This window comes from Mercenaria mercenaria, chromosome 6 (assembly GCF_021730395.1).
Source record: "Mercenaria mercenaria strain notata chromosome 6, MADL_Memer_1, whole genome shotgun sequence".
NCBI classification, from domain to species: Eukaryota; Metazoa; Mollusca; class Bivalvia; order Venerida; family Veneridae; genus Mercenaria; species Mercenaria mercenaria.
Window position 1 is genome coordinate 88,448,626 of NC_069366.1, and position 24,743 is coordinate 88,473,368.

General features: G+C 34.5%; 1 protein-coding gene across 1 annotated transcript; it reads right to left on the reverse strand.

Annotated features, from left to right (window-relative positions):
• Positions 1-139: 139 nt before the first annotated feature.
• Positions 140-19,936, reverse strand: LOC123548287 (craniofacial development protein 1-like). Its single transcript, XM_045335431.2, has 8 exons — positions 19,782-19,936; positions 14,067-14,199; positions 12,716-12,956; positions 11,860-11,990; positions 8,198-8,311; positions 7,005-7,080; positions 6,203-6,288; positions 140-1,001 (listed from the first exon to the last, which is right to left on the reverse strand). Exons 1-8 carry the CDS (start codon positions 19,834-19,836, stop codon positions 908-910), a joined length of 930 nt encoding a protein of 309 aa, XP_045191366.1. The 5' UTR covers positions 19,837-19,936; the 3' UTR covers positions 140-907.
• Between the last annotated feature and the right edge of the window lie 4,807 nt (positions 19,937-24,743).

Consider the following 24,743-nt stretch of genomic DNA (forward strand, 5'->3'; position numbering starts at 1 on the left):
GACGCTGACACCCTAGTGAGTAGGATAGCTCTCCTTATGTTCCGAATAGTCGAGCTAAAAAGTTATTGCAAACTGAATTTCTGAGTTTTTGATGAACTGCAACATACATACCCTTTGTGCCAATTTACTATATGGTAAATCTATTTCTTTCTGTTTATTTTTCATTGAATGAATAAAATGATATAAACATAGCTTGGCTTTGCAGCATAAAATCATTTTTTATGTTCAGTCACTTTCTGTTTCACCTTAATAAAATTCTGCCCTCATATTGTTTACAGACACAAATGTACACATTTACTTTACAAGTATTTCTAATGATACACGGATATTCTTCCAAAAAGTTCTTTGTACAACATTTCAGTTGTGACTATTCCAATCAGATTCATACTGGTAACTGTCAGTGTAAAAAAAGCTTGAAGAGATCAGCTATACATCAATCAGACCACAACATCATGTGTCTTTTGTTAGCAGTGAAATCACCCAAACTTCTGCAGTACCAAAATTCTGTTGTTTACAAAATTCCAATGTTCCCAACATTCCGCTGCTCCCAAAATTATTAACGTAACAATCAATTTCATACTATCATCAGTTTAAAAGCAAAAACGTGAGAGTGGTACTTTTGCTAACTTCATAACTTCACACAATGTCTTTCACAATTTGGATTTGAGATACTTCATAAAAAAGACAACTTTTTAAACACTGTTTTATTAGACTGTTACTAAATTTCTCCAAATTTTGGCCACACACTAGTATCTGTTACAACAGTACTTTTAGGTGTCACAATCAGCTGAAATGTCAGCTTTTCCAAAGTGATGATAACAACTGAATTATTACACTGTCTTATGAACAGTTTCGTGATTTGTGAGATTTAAATTACTCTACAGAACTATCAGCCATGTTGTTTGTGTCATCTTTTACTGGATGTCCCAAGTCTCAGACTTTTCTCAATTTCAAACTGTTTTTGGTCTGTTCTTTGTAGAAAGTTCATTCTTTCAATGTAACTGAAATAGATAACAAAACCTTGACAATACAGCTCAACATCTCTCTTCTGCAATAATGAATGTACACTGTATGAAGGCCCCTTAACCCGTATCACACTGGACACGCTTGATTCTGCCTTTGCGATCAGTGCAGATCATGATCAGCCTGCACATCCATGCAGTCTGATCAAGATCAGCACTGTTTGCCATTCAGTCAGTATCTGTTTGGTAAGCACCCCTTTTAACAGTTAATGGTACTGTCCAAATTGAAATATGGACAAGTTCATTATGGAAAATTAGCAGGGTAAGGGATTAAATCAGAAAGACTTCGCATGATTTTTTATTTAAATTGGGCTTTATGACACACCAACACTGTGCAACACAGTATGGGATATATGGTGCTAAACAGAGCTAACATTTTGGTTTCACATCTCATTTAATATATGGAAATAAAAATATGAGACACAAAATCAAAACATTTAAATCTACTGCAATCATACTGAGATACATCAAACCAAGTCTTAGTTGCCCCTTATGATCATTCAAATGTAAGTAGGTTATTTAAGAAATAATATATCTCATCCAGTGTTTTGTCATTGAATAAATCATTGTTTGGAGTTTAGATGCGAAGGAATTATATAATAATACACATCTGAACGACAAACAATGATTTATTCAAGAGCAAATCACTAAATGAGATATATTATTTCGATTCTAACACGTTACCAAGGATTTTTAAGTACATCCTTGATGACATTCTTTAAATATTTGCCAGTTTTCAATCGGTTTCTTTTCCAGCGCGCCGCTATGCCGTTTGACGCGATGACGTAATAATTGTGACGTCAGAACAGTGATTTGTTGTATAATAATTCACTGTTTTCTGCCTTTTTTGTTTAAAAATGAATCAGATCGTGTTAGAATATAATTCTTTTCATAAGCAAGTTGTCCAATAACCAAATGGAACTTGTTTGGTATTGGTGTAACACAAATGTACATGTACCTCTATTCAACATGACTCGAGGCCTTTTTATATTCAAATATATGAAGAACATGCAGTATTTTACATTTCTATTTTCTTGGTGAAACATTAACTATTACCCTGCTAAATTTCTATAACGAACTTGACCATCTTTCAATTTGGACAGTACCATTAACTGTTAAAAGCGGTTCTTACAAATATTAACAATATCCTGTATTGTACAGATTTGGTTTAAACAACTATTTCATGGAGATATAAATTCATGGATTTTGACTTTTGAACATAAAATGAATCAGAATTTTACAGCCTCATTAGGATTTAATTTCAAGGATGTACTTAATCATGAAATCCATGAAAATTAATTACTTCACAGTAACGAAACAGAAGCCATTTTTTTAATTAACCCTTACCCTGCTAATTTCTATAATGGACTGGTCCATCTTCCAATTTGGACAGGACCATTAACTATTAAATGGGGTGCTTACTAAATAGATACTGGCTGAATAGCAAACAGTGCAGATCATGATCTACACTGGTCACAAAGGCAGAACCAATCATGTCCAGCATGGTAAGGGCTAACTTCATCATTCTCAGTCTCTTTATATACTATTAGCCAATACTAAAAAATGTTAGAGACAATTAAATTTAGGATAAAGGTTTTAAAAAGGTTTATAATTCATAAATATTTTAAGTTTTAAATTCTATTTTGACCTAATGCATACTACCATCTGACAGTTATTATTCACAGGATTACAATATAATATGCCAGTGTCCATGTGGAAGAACAATAATGTCATATTGCATAAAATGGCTGCCATTGTTTCAAAATCAGATTTATTTCATCATTTATTGTCTGATGTTTCACTTCCATTTAGAGAAAAATAATTAAATTTTTTTGGCATAAAGTTTCTGGTTTTGAGGAAACAGTTGTATCATTGGGACACAAATATGTGTATTTAAAATTTCTAACATCAGATTTTTAGGAAGTTTTTATGTGTTGTTCATTCAGACAAAAATTCGTGGATAAAAGCAAATCTACGAAAATCAGTCTCCATCAAAATTTATCAAGTAACGGTTTCACAATCTGTTTCAAGAAACAATGGTTATATTATATATATGTGGAAATGTCAATACATTCCCTTCAATCCCAGGGTTCCTTGAGTTTGTATCACTACTAACTGGCACTCCACAATTTGGTTCATATGTTGCCAACAAGAATAGTCAAGGAAAGCATTTGCCTCACACACAGGCCTAACTCAAGCACTTATCTTGGGCTATCCTCAACAAGTTTTGCAGACATTTTAATCTCTAACATGGTTCAAACAGAACATCAAAAACAAATTAAATTATTTTTCAAGGACTTTTCAAGTTAACTTTCAAAATGGTGTTATAATAGAAACTGTGCTCAATGCAAACTCTGATAAAATGCTGCTTACTTTTGATTACTACTCTGCATAATGGACCAATATGTCACAAAATATCGATATTTTCTATAAATTGAACTTCTTTTTTTCCTATTTCTTTTTCAAATTCATTCTTTTCACAAAAACGTTGCTGAGAGAACATTTTTCTGTCAGGAGATTTGGATAATATTCAAACAGGTTTTTTCTCTCAAAATTCAAGTACTTTTTAAAGTTTATCAAGATTTTAGTAATTTTTAAGCAGTTTCCAAGGACAAGCATCAAATTCAAGGACTTTTAGACGTATGTGCAAACTCTGTATAAGTTAACCTTTACCCTGCTAAATTTCCAAAATGAAGTGGTCCATCATTCCATTTCGGCAGTACCACTTATTATTCAAAGGGGTGTTCACTGAAAATTTACTGACTGAAAAGCGAACAGTGCAGACCATGATCAGCCTGCATGGATGTGCAGGCTGATCTTGGTCTGCATTGGTCACAAAAGCATAATCACTTGCCGCCAGCAGGCTAAAGGTTAAGATGATGATATGCTTAATAATAACAAGAGGGCCATGATGGCCCTATATCGCTCACCTGTTATCATTGCACTTGAGGACAAGAAGGTCCTCAGAAAAAATATCTAAGTCCAAAGGACAGGAACAACAAAGGAAAGAAATTTAACCAAAAAGAAAAACAAAATTCTTACAAGGTACAAATATGTCAAAATACACCTAAAAATTGGAGGTACCATCCATGTTGTACCACAGAAAAGTGGTCTTGGATTTTCCCTACGGCCAATAATAAAAAATTTACTAAAATAGGCTATTTATAGTAACGTAAAAGGGAAGTAATTCAAATGAAAATTATTGTAAGTTAACAAAAGAAGGATCTGCCAAATAAATCTGTTGACATAAATGAAATTTCAGATCAGTATCTTCATTAGTTACGGAGATATACCCATTTTAATTTGAAATAAAGGGAGGTAATTTGACATAAAATCAGTCCATAGTTATCTACCCTGATTGGCTCGGTCCAACTAATGACAATAATGAAATTTCAAATAAGTCCTGTAAGAACTTACTGATATAAATCCATTTTGACTACAATCAGGGGAGGTAAACAGATATAAAATAACTCTGGAAACTACGATTGGATCTGATTTGTCATGGAATCCAAGATTTATTGTTGTTGAAGATATTTTGGTAGTTTGTATCAAATAAAACCATAAATGAAGTCTCTATATGGCTGCAAAAGCCAAAATAGCCAATTTTGGACATTTAAGGGGCCATAACTCTGGAACCCATGATGGAATCTGGCCAGTTTAAGAAAGGAACCAAGATCTTGTGGTGATACAAGTTGTGTGCAAGTTTGGTTAAAATCAAATCATAAATGAAGTTGCTATTGTGCAGACAAGGTCAAAATAGCTAATTTTGGCCCTTTCAGGAGCCATAACTCTGGAACCCATTAGGGGATCTGGCCGGTTCAACAAAGGAACTCAGATCTTATGGCAACACAAGTTTTATGCAAGTTTGATTAAATTCAAATCATAAATGAAGCTGCTGTTGTGCAGACAAGGGCAAAATAGCTAATTCTGGTCCTTTCAGGGGCCATTACTCTGGAACCCGTAATGGAACCTGGCCAGTTCAAGAAAGGAACCAAGATCTTATGGTGATACAAGTTGTGTGCCAGTTTGGTAAAAATCAAATCATAAACTAGAGATGCTTTTGAGAAAAGCGCATGTCTCCCACAACTGCCCCTATGAAAAATGCTAGTTTCTCTAGATGTTTTAGACGAGTGGATCCAATTAGATGGTCTGGATGAGTGGATCCAATCAGTAATTCAAGGGCCATAAATCAAAAGTGCCTGGACGGATTTGGCTAGTTATCGAACTTGGGTAAGGTCTTATGGCCAAACACATTTTGTTTAAGTTTGGTGAAGATCGGATGAGAAATGTTCGACTTAGAGAGCGGACAGGAGTAAAAAGGCCAATTTTTTCGGAAATTCAAGGGCCGTAACTCTAAAATGCCTAGACCAATTTGGCTTGTTATCGAACTTGGCCGAGGTCTCATGGTCAAACACATTTTGTTCAAGTTTGGTGAAGATCGAATGAGAAATGTTTGATTAAGAGTGCGGACACGAGTAAAAAGACCAATTTTTCGATAATTCAAGGGCCGTAACTCTAAAATGCCTGGACTGATTTGGCTAGTTATCGAACTTGGCCGAGGTCTCATGGTCAAACACATTTTGTTCAAGTTTGGTGAAGATTGGATGAGAAATATTCGAATTAGAGTGCGGACAAGAGTAAAAAGACCGATTTTTGGTAATTCAAGGGCCATAACTCCAAGACGCCTGGACCAATTGGCTAGTTATCAAACTTGGCCGAGGTCTTCTGGTCAAACACATTTTGTTCAAGTTTGGTGAAAATCGGATAAGAAATGTTCGACTTAGAGTGCGGACAAGCTTTGTGACAGACACACACACAGACAGACAGACTGGAGTAAATCAATGTGTCTCCCACACCACTGTGTGGTGGGAGACATAATAAAGCTGCTATTGTGCAGACAAGGTCAAAATAGCTGATTTTGGCCCTTTCAGGGGCCATAACTCTGGAACCCATAACGGGATCTGGCCAGTTCAAGAAAGGAACCGAGATCTTATGGTGATACAAGTTGTGTGCAAGTTTGGTTAAAATAAAATCATAAATGAAACCACTATCGTGCAGACAAGAAATTTTTGACGGACGCACGGACGGACGACGGACGACGGACGAAGGGTGATCACAAAAGCTCACCTTGTCACTATGTGACAGGTGAGCTAAAAAAAATCAAAACTAAAATCACAGACCTTTGTTTTCCTCTGTTATGTATTTTGAGCTCCTCGTGAATTCCTTCTTTTTCTTTAAACTCTTCCCAGTCTATCTTGGATTTCTCCTGCAATATCAATCATCACTTACCAATTATTTGTATTAATATAATAGGGGTCTTTTACTATGTCCAAACAGTACTTCACTGCCAAACAGTACTAAACCCTTACCCTGCTATATTTCTGTAATGAACTTTTCCATCTTTCAATTTGGTCAGAACCATTAACTGTTAAAGGGGGTGCTTACCAAAAAGATACCGACTGAATGGCGGACTGCTGATTATGATCAGACTGCATGAATGTGCAGGTTGATCATGATCTACACTGGTCGCAAAGGCAGAATCAGTCCTGTCCAGCATGATAAGGGTTTACTCATTTAGTGATCCAATATTTTGTATCAGTTCTCACTCATTTGCTGTGACTTGGCAGATTTAAATTACTGTCCCAGTCTCTGGGGACAAAACTACTATCTGTTGAATTGGAAGATGATGAGGAACAATGTCAGGCAGTCATTCTGCGATGTTATAATCAAACCTTAGGCAATAAATTTCCTCCTTTATTATTGAAATAACAATACAGTGGTTGACAGAAATAATTTATGTCAGAGGAAAACCAGATTTCTAGTGGTAATTAGTTATATACATGCCAACCAAATCAACAGAAGTAATTAAAAAGAATTTCATGATGTATTTTTATATACAAACTGTAAGGAAAGCAGATTTTTTTTTCTGTAATTTTTTAGTTTTTCTGTAAAGAGACACCAGTATTAATTTAGAGTATTTACCAATGTTCCCATTTTTGGTTTTTTGTTGATTTTCTCAAGCACTCCTCCAAGTCCTCCACCTGGTCTCTTTACTCCACTGAAAACAGGAGTATAATTGCCAATAAACTGATACATGTATACATGTGCAATGATAATTTGACACTGAATGGTGCACAGAAAAGTCTTAAATAGTGCGAATGACAAACTGGTAACAGCAGTTAATATTTTGAACTGTTCATGGCCATTTGACCCATTTTACTGTGTTTTGCTTACATTAAATGTGACTGTTAATTTATCATCCATCATCTGTACTTACGGGCTTTGGAGTAAATTGGTTTACCTAACCAAAATATTTGTCAGTAATAAATTCTGTAGAATCTGGTAAATAAGCGCATATTTGAATATAAACGCATATGAAAAGTTAATGCATATGGCCTTACTGTTAATCTGTATGGAATAAAAAGCACATGTCATTTCCTTACCGTCATTTTGTCTTGAAAGCAAGTGCATATCCGATTAATAGGAAACAAATAACAGATGCAACAGCGTTACTAGTATTATACTGAGGTACTAATAGTTGTTAATCATGAATGCAGGTGACATGTGTTTTTACCTGCTGAATAGCAGATTTTAGCGTCTATTAGCAATGTCTATTGTTTGATAAAATGTTAATCGTTCACAATATTAAATCATGTTTGCAGTAAATTTGAATACCTGAAAAGTTGTCTGCATTGTCATTACAGTTTGTCATAACTGGATAAATATGTGAAAAAATTATGGATAAAACACCTCGTAAATGCAAATCTTATTCTAGGTTTCAGTTTCAGTTTAGGGAAAAGAAATTAGAAATTGTTGACTTTTAAAAAAGATGTTGGAATCAGTACCGCACATGCGAGGAGTATAACACGGCATACGGCTTGTCTATAAGTGCATATCAAATATAAGCGCATAGTTTTGGGCTTAAGTATAAGTGCATATCAAAAATAGACGCACAAAAGTGTCACTAAAATTATCATAAGCGTATACGCTTATTTACCAGATTCTACAGTATATTAATATATTAATTTGCATATATAACTTGATATTAGAGAATTCCTTCTGTTACCTTATCATTGCTATGTTACCTGAAAAACTCTTGAAAAATGGCATTAAAGTTAAACCAAACAAATGAAAACAGTACCTGTTATGAACCACATGTAAAGCAAGAAACTTACAGAGGCGTCGTTTTGACAGGTTTCTCTACAGTCTGAGGTTCTGTATCTTTTTCTTGCTGCTTCTTTAGTTCTGCTTTCCCTTCTTTTGAGTTAACATCTATTTCTTTTGTAACTCTGAAAACAGTTGAATGAGACTTAATACCACTTTACATCAGTCAAAACCTGATTAGCTTTAGAAAAGACTAATTCAAGCTTAAAACAAGAGGACCATGATGGTCCTGAATCGCTCGCCTCTTCCCACATGACCCAGTTTTGAGTATGACGTCGTTTTTTCTATTATTTGACATAGTGACCTAGTTTTTGAGCTCATGTGACCCAGTTTTGATCTTGACCTAGATATTATCAAGATAAAAATTCTGACCAATTTTCATGAAGATCCATTGAAAAATATGGTCTCTAGAGAGGTCACAAGGTTTTTCTATTATTTGACCTATTGACCTAGTTTTCGAAGGTACGTGACCCTGTTTTGAACTTTACCTAGATATCATCAAGGTGAACATTCTCACTAATTTTCATGAAGATCTCATGAAAAATATGGCCTCTAGAGAGGTCACAAGGTTTTTCTATTTTTATACCTACTGGCCTAGTTTTTGACCGCACGTGACCCAGTTTCGAAACTGACCAAGATATCATCAAGGTGAACATTCAGATCAATTTTCATGAAGATCCATTGAAAAATATGGCCTCGAGAAGTCAAAAGATTTTAATAATTTTAGACCTACTGACCTAGTTTTTGACCGCAGTTGACCCAGTTTCAAACTTGACCTAGATATCATCAAGATGAACATTCAGACCAACTTTCATACAGATCCCATAAAAAATATGGCCTCTAGAGAGGTCACAAGGTTTTTCTATTATTTGACCTACTGACCTAGTTTTTGATGGCACGTGACCCACTTTCAAACTTGGCCTAGATATCATCAAGGTGAACATTCTGACCAATTTTCATGAAGATCTCATGAAATTATGGCCTCTAGAGAGGTCACAAGGTTTTTCTATTTTTAGACCTACTGACCTAGTTTTCGACCGCACGTGACCCAATTTCGAACTTGACCTAGATATCACCAAGACGAACATTCAGACCAACTTTCATACAGATCCCATGAAAAATATGGCCTTTAGAGAGGTCACAAGGTTTTTCTATTATTTGACCTATTGACCTAGTTTTTGATGGCACGTGACCCAGTTTCGAACTTGACCTAGATATCATCAAGGTGAACGTTCTGACCAATTTTCATGAAGATCTTCTGAAATATATGGCCTCTAGAAAGGTCACAAGGTTTTTCTATTTTTAGACCTACTGACCTAGTTTTTGAAGGCACGTGACCCAGTTTCAAACTTGACCTAGATATCATCAAGGTGAACACTCTGACCAATTTTCATGAAGATCTTGTGAAATATATGGCCTCTAGAGAGGTCACAAGGTTTTTCTATTTTTAGACCTACTGACCTAGTTTTTGATGGCACGTGACCCAGTTTCGAACTTGACCTAGATATCATCAAGATGAACATTTTGACCAACTTCCATAAAGATCCCATGAAAAATGTGACCTCTAGAGTGGTCACAAGCAAAAGTTTACGGACGGACACACGCACGCACGGACGCACGTACAGACGACGGACACCGGGCGATCACAAAAGCTCACCTTGTCACTTTGTGACAGGTGAGCTAAAAACCAAAACAAGAGCTGTCACTAATGGTGATAAATGCCCCCGCATCACCTTGACCTTTGACCTGGTGACCCCAAAGTCAGTAGGGGTGCTGTACTCAATAAGTACTATCAGCAGGACCTGGTGAAGTTTGAAGGTCCTGGGTGAAGTGGTTCGCGAGTAAAGTACCTTCATGCAAAAAGTTAACGTTGGCCCCTGTGACCTTGACCTTTGACCTGATGACCCCAAAGTCAGTAGGAGTGGTGTACTCAATAAGTACTATCAGCATGCGAAGTTTGAAGGTCCTGGGTGCAGTGGTTCGCAAGTAAAGTGCCTTCATGCAAAAAGTTAACGTTGGCCCCTGTGACCTTGACCTTTGACCTGGTGACCCCAAAGTCAGTAGGAGTGGTATACTCAATAAGTACTATCAGCAGGTGAAGTTTGAAGGTCCTGGGTGCAGTGGTTCGCGAGTAAAGTGACTTCATGCAAAAAGTTAACGTTGTGACGAACGAACTAACTAACTAACGAACTAACGGATGGACTGTTGAAAACTAATATGCCTCCCTTCGGGGGCATAAAAACAGCTTGTATTGTAGAATGGGTAATCTTCTTGTAGGCTGCATTGAGCAATTCACTGTCAGCAGTCTTATTCCTGTTGGTCAGAATATGCTAACTGTTAGTGTTTGTATTTTAGGACAAGCTGCAAAATAATATGCACAATTATTATATGAAAATATGATGCACATTTCCGTTAAAATATGTGAATTTGACGTTACATCAAAATAATATCTGGTGCCATACAGGTGTCAAGAAAGAGTGCTAGCATGTTTTGATATAGTATTTCATATAAAGATGTTTCAGAAACAAAATGATATAACAGAACAATGATACACTTAATTCACATACTCTGAATTATTTATTAGGCACGTAGAGCAACTCACTAGACGTCTATGCATTCCTTTGTTATTTCACAGGGCATGTTACATCCAGTATCTTAACACTATTGAAACACGGTTACACGTTGACGTCACATCAACCTACTATATTTTGGGTGCTTCCCTATTTCATCTACTTCTTTACATAAAAGACATATTAGAATTGAAACAATATACAACAGAACTATGTTTTAACATATTTCAACAATATGAATTGCTTTTATGCCGCATGTATAATTTACTTGGGCTATACCCTCATGAAATTATTCCGCAGGCATAAAACCTCTTCATATTGTTTCAATATGATAAAATACGGTTCTGCTATATATTATTTCTTAAACATTTTGAATCAGCAAGTATTAGCTGAAATAAATCTAAGCAGAAATAAAACCGTTGTCAATTTTTCTCAGTCTGCAATAACTTGAGGCATCTACCTTCCTAATAAATTTACAAAATGCCTAGACACTTTATTCACTGATAAAATGAGGTCTCATCCGGTTACCATGAGATTTTGGGAGATTTTGATCTTATTGACTTTTGCATCTTGTTTACTGTATATTTCTTTGACTAAAGGCATTAGAGAATAATCAAATGAAATGTAATCATAAATTTCTCTACAACTACTATACTGTGAAACTATTACATACTAATTTTCCAATATAATATTTCATGGCTGTGTTACTCAATAATTAAATCTGAATAAACAAGTAGAATACAATTATGATCTAATCTTTTATCATTTGAAACCATTGAATTCATGTCCCTGTTCAAGGTCAGTTTCAGTCAAACAACACCAAATTTTATGCCAATAACACTGGAATGATGAGAATACTGTAAAAGCACGTATTTTTGCTGTGTCAAAGTTTCGCAAATTTGAAATTTTGAGTATGTTTGCGAGGTTTAATATTTGCGAAATTGTAAAAATGGTATCCTACTTGAAGTTGAATTATACTAATGGTGAATATTTATGCGGGGATTAATTTTCACAAGATGTAGGGCCACGCGAATAAAGTGAAAAATTAAACCCTCGCGAAAATTTCTGCTTTTACAGTATGATTTCTCAGTAATACAACATACTTGACAGCTTCTCCTGCAAAGTCATACACTTTTGTAACTGTAATAGTAGACTTCTGAGACGTCGCTGAACTTGGCTTTGTCTCTTCAACACTTGTTTTTGTCTGAGTTACAGGTGTTTTGCTTGGTGTTGCCTGAAAAAAAAAACATACTCTACTTTGGGACATGCTGTAGTCATGCTTAAAAACTAGCCTAATTTGCAACCTCTTTTAAAAGGCAAAAATTGAAGGTATCAAAATTTGACCATATATTTAAAGGGAAAGGCAATGTTGTATTCATCATAATTCTGTCTGCTAGGTTTTTTTAAATCATTTAAAGAAGTAAACATGGAATTAATCTATTTAAAAGGTTATTTGCTAAATAAAGAATTCAGGAGTGTGTAAATGACGTCATATACACACTAAAATGGCTGCCTCCATAATCTGCCATTTTGTTGAATTTCAAACTGCGGTATCTTTTTCAATAGTGGTCCGATTTTAAAAATTCTTTCAGCGTTATGAAAGGCTTGAGGATGGCTTTCATTTAAAACTAACTTACTGTCAGGCTTTCCTTGCCCTTTAATACTTTTTTGTAAAATTCATGAAATGGTAAATATTACTCAAGTCAGAATAAAAACATAAAGTGTTTTGAAAAATCATCCAAAAGTGGACTATGCCAATATCCCAAATAATCATTATGTTCATTTAGGATATCAAGGACATTTCAATTATCAACATAACAAAAATCAAAATCAAGACAACATGGTTTAAAATATACTTCCTATGATTTTAAAATTTTAACAAAGAAAAGAGAAATGAAATTCTAAACAAATGATACAAAAATCGAATCAAAATCTTTAGCATAAATACTTCATTTTCACCTTGTTTATTGAACTCGACAATGTTCCTAACCCAGTTGATGCCACTGGTTTCTTCTCTGGTCTTTTACCAACATCTGACATGAAACTAGACCACAAATCATCAGCACGTTTCTTCTCCTGCTCCTGTTTCTTCTGCTCCTGTTCGAGTTTTATCTGTTCGGCTAACACTTTATTAGCGTTATCTTGTTCTGTCTCCTCTGTAACAGTCTCATTATCCAGTTTTATACCTCCAACTCTCTTCCTACAAATTATATTGCCATGCATATGTAACACTGTTCAGATCAAATTTGTTTCATAAATAAACTTAACATGTGTACACAATCATGTTATAAACCATATTATTTGTACAGGAAAGATGTAAGTTAAGCATGACCTGTCACAGGAAAAAGCATGCTTGAGCATTTTGATGCTCGATAGTAAAACAGAGCATATCTAAGGAAACTAGAGCTATCGCTGAAGTGATTAATACCCCAATATGAATGATGATGTTGGACAACAGTTTCAGCAAAATCTGTTTAGTAAAAACAGAAACAGAACAGAAGTGCATCAAAACAGTAACCAGAATTTTAAAGTTATAAAATATATACATAATTCAAGAAGTATTTCTGGCAGAGTAATGCACCTTTTGTCATATGATGTGGGTAATGATGTGGAACAACTTTTTTAAGTTTGAATCAAAACCATTTTGTTACAAAAGAGACAGACTGAAAGAGCATCAAAACTTTAACCTAAAGTTAAAACTAAAAAGAGGTAACAACTCATCAAATACTGGCACAAGAGTTATGACCCTTGTGTCACATGATGTTGGGGATGATAAGGAAAAAAGTTTGAAGCAAATCCATATAGTAATGACAGAGATAAAGTGAAAGTGTATCAAAACACCAAGCTGTCAAACTGTGGATGTGGACACAACAATTTATTTTGTTGGGTACAACATCACACTGACACAAGAACAGGTGACTTTCCAGTTTTTCATGGTAGTAGAAGACCCCAGGCGTTCCTTTGCGTATTATCTCAGGCATGGAGGACAACCTTGGTAGAACCACCAAACTTCCATAAGCCGGATGGATGGCTTCATCACAGAAAAGAATTATGTACCCAAAGCAAGGTCTTGGACCCACAGCCATGTGGGCCAATGATTTAATGTCAGTGACTTTAATCACTTAGCCAAAGAGGCATCCCCCTTCTCTCTCTGAAATGAAACAAAGACAGGCGATCAATCAACTAAGATGAACAACAAAAATGTATATCAATACGCTTCCAAAACTGTTTTACCTTTTAACTAGGGTGTTGATGTATTTTAGTGTATTATCATAACTTGATGCTCTAATTGCTGTAAATGGTATGATACCTGGAGGTTGTTTGTTTTTGTTTTGCTGGTTTCCGCTTCCTCTTTCCTGTTTTGATTGGTTCTCCATCCTCTTTCAAAGCATCCAGATTTTCTTCTTCTCCTGAATTCTCCTCTTCTGATACCGCCTCACCATCTTCAATATGAACAAGAATTATAGATTTCTTGAAATAAAATATTTACTCTGTGTTTCATCTACATTTTTTCCATCACAAGGTTTTTCCTTCATTTCTCTCTTAACGTAAGTCAATCCATTCACATTATACATCATTAAAAAAATAAAAGGTGGTAATATAATACTTTTTACTTAAAAAAAAAAATCTTTATTAGTTTTGAATTTGATGTAAACATGCATTCATGACGAGTAGTTCAAAGTTGAACAAGAGCCATAACTTGGCAAGATTTATGAAACTGAGTTATTTCATCACAATTTTAAAAAATTTAAGATTTATTATGACAATGATAACAACTTGCATGCAAAACTTCAACCAAAGTTTCTTACTCAAAATTTGAATTAAATTCTATGAACAGTCAGGGGTGTAACTGTTTCAAGTTATCCCAGTTTATAACCCATTTGAGTTATTGCTTATACTTTCATAACTTGTTTCAGTTATCATAAAATATTACAAAGCCCTCCTGTGCAAATTCCTCATTTTGAATGAGACTAATGCAATTATTTCCTGAATCCTTGAACTTTTATCTTTCCAGTTTTGCAGTAAACATTATTTACGCAAGGCTGATACGATAAAGTTTTATGCAAAAGTTTTAAAGCTATAAAACTCTTAACATCCCATTATGCTTATCAGGTCATGATCAGACTAAAAGAGAATTGGATTAACCCCAGTTTGATACTAATTTCACTTTAAAGGTCACTTTGTGAGAACAGCAAAAAGACTTTTTTTGAATAACTTACCTGAGTTAACTGTATTTTATAACTAATACAGGTTATAAAATGCTTGAATTATGTTGAAAAAGTAACTGAAATAGGTTACATAACTTAAAACAGTTAAACCCCTGACTGATGAAGAGTTATCTAACTTGGTTACTTCAGTTGTTTTTATGACTGGAAGCATTGTGTGAAATTTCAGTGAATATAGTTTGATAAATGCACCCATAAACTTAGCAAAGTTGAAATGGGGCCATACAAAATTAATGTAAATTGAATTAAATTCAACCAAAAGTTATCTACCGTAAGTTGGTTTTGTCAATACATGTAGGTCTGATGACTGGGCAGTGAAGTTGAAACCCAGCAATAAAGGAAGTGTCTTGGGTTACAGATCTATACCTCTAGAATCTGATATATACAATTTGATTTTGAGGGCAGGTCAGTCTGTAGGTATTTCAATGACCTTGACCCCAAGTGTCAACAAAGCTTTTTAAAGTGGAGAGAATCTTTACCAAAGCCAGCAATCGATAAATTACTTTTAAACATCCTGCATATTAATCTTAATAGCATTCTAAATTGGGTATTACAACTTTGGAATGGTATGCCAAACTTAACTAATTTCTATGTCAAAAAAGGGCCATAACTGAGCTAAAGTCCTTGTCTTAGTTACGTAATCTCGCATACATATGTAGGCTATGATGGTAAACAAGTTGTCAACGTTTCAAAGCCATATGACAAACAGGTTAGGCAAAATATGTTCCAAGTCCAAAAACGGCCATAATTCAGCCAAAATAGTTGACAGAGTTATGTACTCTTGCCTATAGGTGGAGATCATAACCATAAACAAGTGTGCAAAGTTTCAAAGACACAGGTCAAATATTTTTGACAAAACATTGACTTGTACGAAAACTGAACCAATTTCCAAGTCCAAAAAAGAGTGTAAATCTGCCAAAATAGTTGACAGAGTTATGTACTCTTGCCTACAGATGGAAATCATGTTCAAAGTTTCAAAGTCACATGGTCTTGTACGAAAACTGTACCAATTTCCAAGTCCAAAAAGGGCCATAATTCAGCCAAAATAGTCGACATAGTTATGCACTCTTGCCTACAGATAGAGACTGTTATAATAAACAAGTGACTGAAGTTTCAAAGCCACACTTCAAACAGTTTACACAAAACATAAAAGAAGTGTCTAGGGGTATGGATCCGTACCTCTAGAATCTGATTCTAGCGGTACGGATCCGTACCTCTAGACAAGCCTGTTAGGGGTTTTCTAGGGGTACGGACCTCCTTTTTCTAGAGATTAAGGGTCATTTACATTTCAAATTTTGTTGAAAATGAAATAACAAATAACACTTCATCAAAATCACCTTAAACTTGGATCTAAATCGTTTACTGATTAACAACAATCATCTGATTTGTTACATTTTCTTTCGGAACGTAAATAACCGAGGAACACCAAATAAATCACGAGGATTCGAACTGGCAGAAAAAAAGATATAAAGATTAAACAAAATAATGTTACATATGTTGGGATAAAACTTTTTTTAATTTCTAATTAACCCTTAGTGTATTTATGTTTTCCACACATTTGGTAGCTGTTACCAGATACAAGGGACGTTTTCACAAACAGTTTCTTTTACTTAATTAATGTTGCTTAATTGATTATTAAACAATCAGTTCCATGCCGATTATCATTATACCTCGTTAAATAACAAAATAGATAGGTGCATATTATTATGCCTAATTTTTTGTTGTTGCTAAATTTCAAATAGAATTCATTTAAGAGATAGATTCATTCATTAATCTAGCTGTTATCAACAGTTTAATTGAGAACAAACTAATCGGCACGGAACAGTGTATTCATTTGGAATTCCTCGGTTATTTAGGTTTTGAAAGAGAAGGTAAACAATCAGGTGAACGCTGGTATCTGTAAACCAATTAGATCCAAGTTTTAAGTGAAGACCGGTTAAGTCTTACTTGTTATTTCATTTTCAACAAAATTTAAGATATAAATAACCCTAAATCTCTAGAAAATGGAGGTCCGTACCCCTAGAAAACCCCTAACAGGTTTGTCTAGAGGTACGGATCCGTACCCCTAGACACTTCTAAATATAAACTGGTACGAAAACCGTAACCAAGTTTTATAAGTTAAAAGGGGCCATTACTCAGCCAAAATCCTTGATGGAGTTATGTATTCTTGCCTAAAACTGGACCTGGTGGTGGTACACAAGTTTTGAAAGTTTCAAAGCTTTATCTCAAAAGGTTTTGTCAAAAATTATGTGGCCTAGTATGAAAAGGAAGTGGCTATTCCTACGGTCCCGTAAGAATAGCCTCACAGGCTATTCCTACGGCTCTCCCGTAAGAATAGTGAAATAGTCCACAGATGGCTATTCCTACAGCTCTAAAGACAATTTTGTATGTACTGAATTATTTCAACTGGTATATTTTCGAACAAATTCTTTACTTTTCAGTATCACGTCGAGAGATATATATTGTATGTTATATACCGTATTTTACCTAAGTCTTGGGACAGCATAAAATAATTATTTTTTTCACTGTCCCTAGACTTATTTCCCGAAAAATAATTATTTTGAAAAGTGTCCCAAAAATATGGACACAATAATCGTCATCGGGTAACATCCCCCACCCACCCGTGTTGAAAGCGGGAAAAAAACAACGATTATCGGTAATTTTTCTGTTGATAAACAAAGTAATTGGCCTTGTTTTCATCATCAATTAACACCCCCTCAAAGAGCTAAAAGAAGTGTGTCGGTATCATGACATTAGAAGTGGAGATCAAAGCGGTATAGTTTCCCCGAGATTTTCATGGCATTACGTCATGTTTTCGCGCCATGTTGCACATCACTGTTTGATCGTACCGCCTCGGTTCTTAAGTGCTGAGAAGTAGATCTAGTGTTGTAACAATCAATAAAAAAAGCTTCTTTTTAATTTGTTAAAGCGAATGTGCAATATCCCGTATAAACTGACAGGTAAACGTGTCAAACTATAATAGCGGATATCTTACCTCTGTGACCTATTTGCCCTCAAGGAAATTACAAAATGGTTTGAGAAGAATATCTTATTATAAGATGTCGTAACAAAAAATACATGTACATGTACAAAGATTCATTCAAAACTTATTAAAAATACGCAACAACATCATTATTGTTTTTGTTTTTTAACCGCATTTTCTATTTACGTTCACGAGTTCACGTAACAGAAATCTGTTTGCCAAAAATCGTTTTACTTCATATTTTTAAATTGCTGCCGCCTTTTCATTATTTAAGATTTTTCTATTCTGTTTTTTGTACTTTCTGGTCAAAAGTCTGAATTTTATGCCCATAGTTTGTATCATTTATTTACTTTTAGAAAGAAATAAGTATTTAGGATCGCGCTGTTTGAAATTTTGCAAGTAATTTTATGAAAATTCGACTGTTTTTATAGAATTTTGCCAACATTTCTGTCTATACCTTTTTAAAATCATCATAGAATTCAAACTATATTACTTCTCAATCGTTGTTGAAAATCTGAAGCGATAAAATAAAAAAATGAATGCATGACGCGCGTTTTTTGTATACGTGTCGATGAACAAAAGTAACGGCGTTGTAAGTTAGACATTACGATAGGTCGCACGTGCTCGTGGAATGGAAAATTACCGGCATGGCGTTTTGATATCTGTACAATTCGCGGGTAAATTCCAGTCAGTGGTAAATAAAAATAAACAAATAACGGAAAATGGACTTCCTGGCTGCAGCAAAAAAAAATACAACACTTTACTAGTAAAAACACGACACGAAAATGTTAAAAAAAATAGTCTTTGGTTCTTATAATTGTTTGATATTTTGATCGATACAACACCATACAATGTATAATAACGGTATTTGGGTTACATCTTGAATCAGTACAAACCTTAGTCCCAACACTTAGGGACGAAAAATACGCTCAGAAAATACATGTCCAAAAACTTAGGGTCAAGAAAAATAATTATTTTTCCACATTTTAAGGGTGTCCCAAGATTTAGGGTGTCCCAAGACTTAGGTGAAATACGGTATTACTTTATTTAATATTTCATAGTTATATTACATGTTTGTATTCACGTATCCTTCCGTATCTTATATACATTGTACATATCTTTATCTTATGTATTCTATTATTTCACATTTTATACTTATCTTATGGGCCACGATTAAAAGCGCCTCCTCGAGGTATGGCCTGGATGTAGTTGAATACAGCTATTCAACTGGATAGAGTTGAAAACTGTTATTCAACTATAACGAAAACGCTTTCTGTAACTAATACACTCTATGTGATGACAACAATATTGCGCATTAGACATAATTTAGCCCTTTCCTATATTCGAAATCACTTCCTGTGATGTTCTCTCTGAAAAGGAGACTGAAAAGTAAAGAATTTGTTCGAAAATATACCAGTTGAAACAATTCAGTACAGATGGACATACAAAACTGTCTTTAGAGCCGTAGGAATAGCCATCTGCGGACTATTTCACTATTCTTACGGGAGAGCCGTAGGAATAGCCTGTGAGGCTATTCTTACGGGACCGTAGGAATAGCCACTTCTGTACGAAAAACTTCACCAAGGCGTGACACTGAAGTTGTGGTGAATAGGATAGCTCTACTTATTCTTCCTAGTCTAGCTAAAAATCACAATATTTTTAAAGACTAAGGTTTGAGTGATAAATCTCTTCTTTTTTTCAACATGTGTCCTACGTGCATGGTCTACTTCGCATCCGAAAACGTCAAATCCGAATATCGACTACTTTGCTAAGTTATTGATTCCACACCGACATGTCAATAAACACTACAAACTACCTGATGGGACATAATCTTCATCTTCAGAGGAATCATAATCTTCTTCGTCAGACATTATGGGGGTCTATTCAACTTCTATAATCTCTTGTTGAAAAATACATAGACAAAAAAGTCGAAACCGGAAATGTAAAACTAGCTCACTTGATTGTTTAAATTTCGTTCCATTATTTCGGAATTGTGTCTCACTCCAGCGCCTTTTCTACAGGTAAACCTCGTCATGTGCAGTAATTTTGGTGTAACCACATAATTAGTTTCCGATATGCTCATTCAGCTTGACGTCTTTATTCGCTCTTGGCTTTCATGAAAGGAAACCTTTGCCTTTCACAGTAAGGTTCCAACAAACAGGTGTCATTGTTTATTCGAAAGGGTGTCCAGACGTTCCCCCCCCCCCCCCCCCAAGACAGCTCCTCCCAAGACCCCAAGACGTTTCCTCCCAAGACTTCCCCCCCCCCCCATTTTTGGGGGGAATTGTCTCAGCTTTTAGGACATTTCACCCCCAAATTCATTTAAGGTATCAAAAGATATCATATAACATACAGGCTAATAGATAATGTAATAAAATAAAAAAAAAAAATGTATGAAAATAAAATATAATGCAGCAATTGTTTTTACAAAACATAAAGGAAAATATTTATAGTGATCAATGTATAATAACTGGCCTGCCATTGATCTTTAAATGTTATGAATTGGGAAAAAATACCAATTACTCATTATTTAGCCCATGATGGTTGTGAGTTATGTAGATATATATATATGTTTGCACTCATTAAAAAGTTTTGTTTTTGAAGTTTGCTAAAATGAAATATGGATTATGTAAATTGGTTTCTTTAATGTATACCTCCTGAAAATGGTAGGATTTTTGGGTACTCTAGTCTTAGTGAAATATTTGTTACTCCATATTAGTCCATATTCCATTAAAATCATTAAATTTTAGAGTTGCATCACTTACACTTTAAATAGATGTTAAGATCTGCTTTTCAGTGGGGAAAAAAATAAAGAAGAAATTCATCACTTAACGTTCCCAGTTAAATTCTATGATCTATAATTATATTTGAAGATGATTTTATTTACAAGAAGTACTTGATAATAAAATTTACTTTTCTTTCTGAAAATTTTTAAAAAATCTGAAGATTAAATGAAGTCTTCATTCTAAATTAAATGTTTGATTGGATTATCTCACATATATAAGTGTGGCATTTATCACCTTCAGTAATTACCATTTAACACCTTATTAAGTGAATGCCGTGGATCTTTTCTGTAACATTCATCAAGGGAATTGTCAGTACAATTTGTTTACACTCAAATATCACTTTGAGAAATATCAATTAAATTGAAAGTTATATATTTCCCTGTTCATATGTTTCTGCTTATTCGTTCATTTTTAAAATGTCGGAAAAATACGCGTGCGATTCTAATTGCAAAATATTCAGTATTTAGAAATACATTACTCCTTTCTGAAAAGAATTAACATATTCAAAAAGAAGTTTTCCCCTGTGCGAAAAGGAGTTTTCTGTATAATGTCATCAAATGTAATCAGGATATTTTCCTGTCATCATTGGGGACATTAATTAATAATATATTTGAGGCTCATAAGAAAATTAATGATATGATTCAATTCTCACAAATTAACGAATCAAATTCACAAAATGTGCAGGCTGATCAAGATCTGCACCGGTTGCCAAGGCAGAATCAATCATGCCCAGCAGGATAAGAGTCAAGCCATTTGCTTTTTTTTTTCAAAATTTGTTAGTCCCTTATATTACTAAAACTGCATTAATTTAAAACAGATTAGACGGCACACAGTCATGGACATTTTTCTTGAAAGATTTTTGGTTATAATTTCTGCTAATAGCATACATGCACATGTTGTTATATATAACTGAGGAAAGTTTGATTGGCAAAAGCTCATTTTTATTTTTTTTCTAAATCTTGACCAGAAACATACATTTTCCCAGTTGTCAAGAAATTGATCAGTTCACAACATCTTTTACTTTATATATTTTTTTAAATGTTTTAGAAATAAAATGACTTGTATAATGTAAAAAGTAGCTATATTTATTAATTAAAGTAAGCTATGCTTACCCGTCTCTTGTAATTCTGTTAAGAATGGCGTATGTTTTTTAATAAGATTTTATTATGTTTTATTGTGACATACATATGATGAGACATAAATAAACTATTGAATTGAATTGAATTGCAAATTGGTTTGTAGCCATAAATATCATAATCATTAAACACCTGTGTGTTTAATCACAGTTGTTAATTTAATCAAAAGGTGTTAATCACACTTTTGATAATTTAAGTGCTAAACTAAGGGAGTTCACATTTTTGTATCTGAGAATTTGCCTCTGACTTGAACAAATTATGAACAATAATTAAAAAATAATGAAGAACAGGAACTGGAGTAAAAGATAATTTTTGTTAATATATTTGAAAACAATTCCACAGCTTTTAACTATATTCATTGAGGCCATATCTAAAAATAAATGATGAAATTAAGAGATAAAAGGTTGACTCAACAAGAGCTATATTTTTCTTTGAATGTCCAAATTATATCACTAAATAATTGATGCTGTTCATTACAAAGGTACACTTGTCTGGTATTCATTGAAAGTCAGTCAGCCTTTTATCCTTATCAGTAAGTGAGATGGGGAAACAAAGTATTTTATTATAAAGGAGATACCAGTGATCCGGCAAACTATCGCCCAATTTCCCTTACATGCATTCTCTGTAAAACCATTGAACACATAGTTGCCTCTCAACTGTCTTTTCACTTTACCACCCACAACATACTCTATGATCTTCAACATGGCTTCAGAAAAAGACGACCATGCGAGACTCAGCTCATTGAATTAACTGATTACCTTGTGAACAACAGGCTCTCCTCTGGTAAACAAACAGATCTTATACTCCTTGATTTTTCTAAAGCTTTAATAAACCATCTCAAACTCTTCAAGAACATGGTGTTTGTCCTCAAATCCTAAACTGGATTCGGTCTTTTCTCATTGGCCGTAGATAGACATTAGTTGTGGATGGTGACTGTTCTTCCGAAGTGCCTGTTACCTCTGGGGTGCCCCAGGGGTCATTCCTATGCCCCCTTTGTTTCCTTCTCTACATCAACCAGCTACTTCCTCTGTGTTAAAATCTCAAGTCAGATTATTTGCTGATGGCACTGCTGTGTACCTTACCATCAACTCCTCAGACCCTTCAACACTACAACATGATCTAAACAACATGGTACTCTGGGAGAAGCAGTGGGCATCGAGTTCAATCCTTCAAAGTGCCAAGTTATTCATATAACCAGAAACAAAACTGTGATTAAACACCAATATCTGCTCCATGGAATCCATAGAATCTGTATCTAATGCTAAATATCTCGGACTTAGATCTATCCGCTGACATTAAGTTTAACACACACATATCTGGAGCAACTTCCAACGCAAACAGATCTCTTGGTTTCATTAAAAGGAATGTAACAACGAAAAATTAAAAAAAGTCAGAGAACTAGTATACAAGTCCCTGGTCCGACCACAGGTTTAATATGTGTCAACTATCTGGAGTCCCTTCACTAAATCCAACATTCACAAGGTATAAATGGTCCAGAGACGTGCAATACGATGGATAAAGAGGGACTACTCCCCTTCCTCGAGTGGGCATGTTCTAATCTCTGGCCTGGCCCGGCCTGCCCCGGCCTGGCATGGCCCGATGAACCCAATTTTCGACTGAGCCGTGCCAGGCCAGGCCAGGCCAGATTTTATTGTACATAGAGAAATGAATGGCATAAAATCTACATATACAGTTACAGTAGCAGGCAGTATTAACCTGTATTGTTTACTTGCTGCAGGTCAAACAAAATGAGAAACCAGGCCTCTGGAGAATCATTAATTAGCGGTCATTCATCTTATTTGAAATACAGATTTGCACTGAAGAAAATGGTGTAACTAAATGATAACTACCCATTTTTTCTGTGATCAAATTATTTAAATTAAACTTTAACACTTGGTTTTAAAACTAATGGTTAATTTCATTGATAAGTTTACCTGCTGCAATATAACTGAATGTTTGCATGCAGTGAATGCATCCCTTTGGGAATTGTAATTACAGGTTGTGTCCCTACTATTCTTAGCTGACCTTTTAACTGTTCAGTTGAACGTTTAATGTGTGTTTGGTTTAGTTAAGCTGATGTTCAATTTATGGAAGAATAATAAAAATAATATTCATTGTGGGACCTCTAACTCATTGTCAGGGCGTTGGCATTTTAGATTGTTGATATATTTCTTGCATAAAAAAATAATGGTGTATTGTGTTTATGTTATTTCTAAGTGATATATTTAATGCTAAAAGATGCTCTTTAGCCTGTTTCACAAAACTTTGTAGGATTTTTTTCCACATGCTTAGATAAATATAAAAACAATCTTACAAAAATATTCAGTATGTGTATAACCTAAACTACAAAATTTATTTATCGCTTCCCCGCACCATACTATCCCAGATTCTAGAACGGAGATAGCATTATTAGAACTTGAAAGTTGTTGTCCGTTAGTATTGACAGGTGCCACTCATTAATCTTCGCCAATATTTTTGGGCGTTTTTTTTATTTTACAACATATTTGTAACCTGAAAATATCTAAATTGACCAAAATAACATGCATAGTTTACCAATAGCACCGTGGCGTAGTGATAAGTTTTCCTACTTTCACACATATTACCGTGGGTTCGATTTTAATTCTGATTGTTTTCATCTAATCAATATAATGTCATTTTATTGATACTGTTTTTATTCTTACAGCATTTAATGGTAATAACTTGAATGTAGAAGAATGTCAAATACTTGTGTATTTCTTTCAATAAATTAACAATAAATCACGATAAATGACAATTTTCCTGCATTCTAAGTTTACAGATGAAATTTAAAAAAAATGATAATGAAAATGGTCAAACAGGTGTTTCGAACTTACAGTC